Source organism: Hermetia illucens, chromosome 5 (assembly GCF_905115235.1).
Source record: "Hermetia illucens chromosome 5, iHerIll2.2.curated.20191125, whole genome shotgun sequence".
In the NCBI taxonomy this organism is placed as follows: domain Eukaryota; kingdom Metazoa; phylum Arthropoda; class Insecta; order Diptera; family Stratiomyidae; genus Hermetia; species Hermetia illucens.
The window spans coordinates 23,329,299-23,332,442 of record NC_051853.1 but is presented as its reverse complement, the minus strand read 5'-3'; the positions used below and the strand labels follow the sequence as shown (position 1 = coordinate 23,332,442).

The 3,144-nt window shown below is 40.6% G+C and overlaps 1 protein-coding gene across 2 annotated transcripts; it reads left to right on the top strand.

The window, feature by feature from the left end:
- Window positions 1–1,408: 1,408 nt before the first annotated feature.
- Window positions 1,409–2,467, top strand: LOC119657835. 2 transcript variants are annotated; one of them, XM_038064955.1, is made up of 5 exons: window positions 1,422–1,499; window positions 1,555–1,558; window positions 1,637–1,704; window positions 1,760–1,924; window positions 1,979–2,467. In XM_038064955.1, the coding sequence occupies exons 1-5, from the start codon at window positions 1,440–1,442 to the stop codon at window positions 2,153–2,155; spliced, it is 474 nt and encodes a 157-aa protein (XP_037920883.1). In that variant the 5' UTR covers window positions 1,422–1,439; the 3' UTR covers window positions 2,156–2,467. The 2 variants fall into 2 exon arrangements, with proteins under 2 accessions (XP_037920882.1, XP_037920883.1); XM_038064954.1 differs by having other exon boundaries at window positions 1,409–1,499; window positions 1,555–1,704.
- Window positions 2,468–3,144: the final 677 nt, after the last annotated feature.

Genomic DNA, 3,144 nt, shown 5'->3' with positions numbered 1-3,144 from the left:
ACGTTGTAATCGACACGTCATCTTGAATGAGTTCCTTTAACGTCTCTCACAGGACACAGGATCCAAAAACCTGCGACCACCGGCAATTTGTTCCAAATGTCTGTTGTGCAATCAGAGAGATGATTCTCCGAGAAGTAGACTTATTCCACCACCTGCGAGTAGCAAAACGCAGACGAAGGCAACAAACCATTAAGTGATAATGTCGCTCGATGTTGGTGTCAGAGCCTCTGTTGTTTTGCCCATTTAGAGGACAACTTATAAATCTACCGGTGTACGCGATGTGTTTGATTTTATTTTACATTTAGGGAGCTTTTGGTGAACTGCATTCGTTACTCATAGAAAACCTCATTCATCTCTATGTATATCGAAAGTCTCGGCTGGTGTCTATACTATACTCTTATATGTTTTGCACGATGGACTGAAACATTGGAGAAGCATAAGGCATCCAGATAGTCGGACTATCACAGTTTCACTATCATCGCACTGCTGCTTAGCAAAAAGACAAACACAAACCATCCACGACGACTGAGAGACTGAGCAGCGGGATGGGGAGATCAGTGCTCTAGCCCCCTAACAATGGCGCTATCTTCGGTCTGATAGTAACAGAAATACTTTTGTGTAAAATCGAGTTGACTTAGATGAGAAAATCTGGTCCGGTTTTTAGATCGTCTTCATTGTTAAAGTTAAAAGACATCCTCATCAAGCGGCTTTCGGTAAGCGAGTCAGCAAAGCTGAGTCTATTGCGGACGGAGCTGTGGTTGCAGCGACTCCCGAAGAGCATCCACCCTATCTGCGGGAAACCAAAGTCTGAACACTGATTTCTACTGACGAAGCTAAATTTTATCTTTTATTATAGTAAACTCTTCCCCCATAGCAAAAGAAGGGCCTGGCCAGTATGAACCTTACCTCCATCATCAAATCTTACACAAAATCGAATAACTCACAGCCCATAATGGGTTTAGTAGACCACTTAGTTCCATCAAATTTCATTATAATAGGTTTTTCCAAATTAGGTGTCATCAAGCGGCTTTTACAGTAGGAAATTGGCTTTCAAGATAAAGATAATTGATCGATTTAACTCGCTGACAATTTGAAGGGAATCAAACTTTGAATTTTAGGTATAATTTTGTATTCAGGTTGTACATAACTAAAGATGTCTAATGATATGAAGGTGTACCCTCTCCACCATGCCTGCACCAATTTTGCAGGCCACATTTTTTGGTGCCCGTTTAAGTGGTAGTTAATTTGCAATTATTTTAAATGCCTACCGTTTAATGATAGTTTGTTTTACCAGTAATCAGGTTCAAAGGGGGCCTGAAAAAAAAATCCAGATATGTTTATCTGATCGATCTTTTATCTAAAGTATATAAATGTTCATCTCAAGACTTATTTCCGGCAGAAAGTGTGGAGCTGGTGAAACGAAAGAATATTTGTTAGATATGCTTGTGATCTTTTTATTTCTTTGTTTGTTGCTACCTACTGATGTAGTTCTAAAGCATGTGAGAAAATCTTTAGAGATCGTTTACAATTTGATCCATTTTATTTGTTTTGCAGGGAGGTAGCAGCCTCAAAATTTTAGATATTAATTGTTCAACTAACGAAGAATGGCTAACTAATTCCTCTTGTGTCATTAAAGCGACTCGTGGGAGCGGTGGTGTAATAAACGCTATTGCTTATATCAAAAAAACGATTTATAAGTGTAACGTCAGTAGTTTTTCTCCGAAACGGCCATCAACTAATGTTCGTATGAGTATTCCAGGTTCATATAAAAAGTTTTCGATGGTATAACGGATGGAAACCTTTTGTGGTAAATCGTGTCGTCAACGTATGTCAACTTTTCGAAAAACAGGCGAATGTTTTCGACAAAGTCGCTAAGAAGTTGTTTTTGCTTCATTCTAATATCAACCACGCATGCCCTTATAATGTGCGTTAGTTTTACACTAGTTTAGAGGAAGCCATACTTTTACTTTTTTTTCAGGGTGCAGTAAAAATTAATGGGATTTCACCAAACTTGTCCTTCATCCCATCTATTCTTGAAGCAGGACGGTATCGGCTGCAGCTTGAATTCAATGAAACTTCATCTAGACCCGAATGGATTGGCACATTGGCCGTTGACGTCAACATCAACCATCCCTTTCGTCCGTCTCTTATTTAAATGCATTTAAGGGATACCAATCCATGAGAAAGTCACAGTGGTTTATGGTTCCGATATTTTCTGTTCAGTAATAAGGAAGCTACCTCACAATATAATGTTACTTATGTATTCGTTTATTAAGGTTTTGTGTAATTTTTTATGATTGGGCGCACCAAATGGAGACCAACTTGCTTCCTCTTTCTTTGGTCCCCAGACACCTCTTTTCGGCTTTGCACCAAATTTATCAAAAATTAAGATGTGAAGACGGCTTACGTTTTCGCCGCCTCTCTCCTGTTATGAAACTGTAAGCGGACTTTACTTTTCAATTTTCGATACACATCTATTTTTCAAGCTCATTTGTATCACGAAATATGCATTTCTCATAATATACTGAGTGTCGTGCATTAAGAAATTAAGTTGATGATCGTATTTATTTCTGCTCCGAGAATTTCTTCACCAGAATGACGTATTGATTGTTGAACAATGTAGATTTTTGTTGTGCGCTGGATCGCGTTGAAACTTTATTTCCGCTTCGAGTGCCACCTTTCCTTCATTAGATAGATGGTTTGAAGATCCTGGGGGTTTAACGTGAGTACCTGCCGTATAAGCATAATCTCACCGTCCTCTGCGGACACGGATTGATTTTGGGACCACAATCAGAGCCCCGCCATGACTGGTACAGTGGTACTGGTTTATACTGAGTGCAGGCTCAACATTCACGCCAGTAGATGCAAGGTCTACCTGCCGCAACTAAGGGGTACTACACCCGAGTTGTACAGCGCAACTCTACGCTTGAGCTCCTAGGAGCTCTGGCCGCAATGGAGGCATAACCACAACCACCATGAACTCCAACCAGAGGGCCAACCGCAGATAACCGGGCCGAGAGCACATCCTCTAGGAATTCTCCTGGAGCATATGCTCTCAGAGGACCATGCAGGTTTCCATAGTACCAGATAACCTTCGGTAAGGCTTCGTGGCAAGAGCCACTTCAGATTAGTCTCTTGCAGACT

Bases quoted from the DNA above. Each gene is read 5' to 3' on its own strand.
- LOC119657835 (XM_038064954.1), top strand. From the start codon at position 1,440: ATGCTTGTGATCTTTTTATTTCTTTGTTTGTTGCTACCTACTGATGTA. The intron at 1,500-1,554 runs GTGAGAAAATCT...TTTGTTTTGCAG, and splicing joins CTGATGTAGTTCTAAAGCAT to GGAGGTAGCAGCCTCAAAAT. The intron at 1,705-1,759 runs GTCAGTAGTTTT...TGAGTATTCCAG, and splicing joins AAACGATTTATAAGTGTAAC to GTTCATATAAAAAGTTTTCG.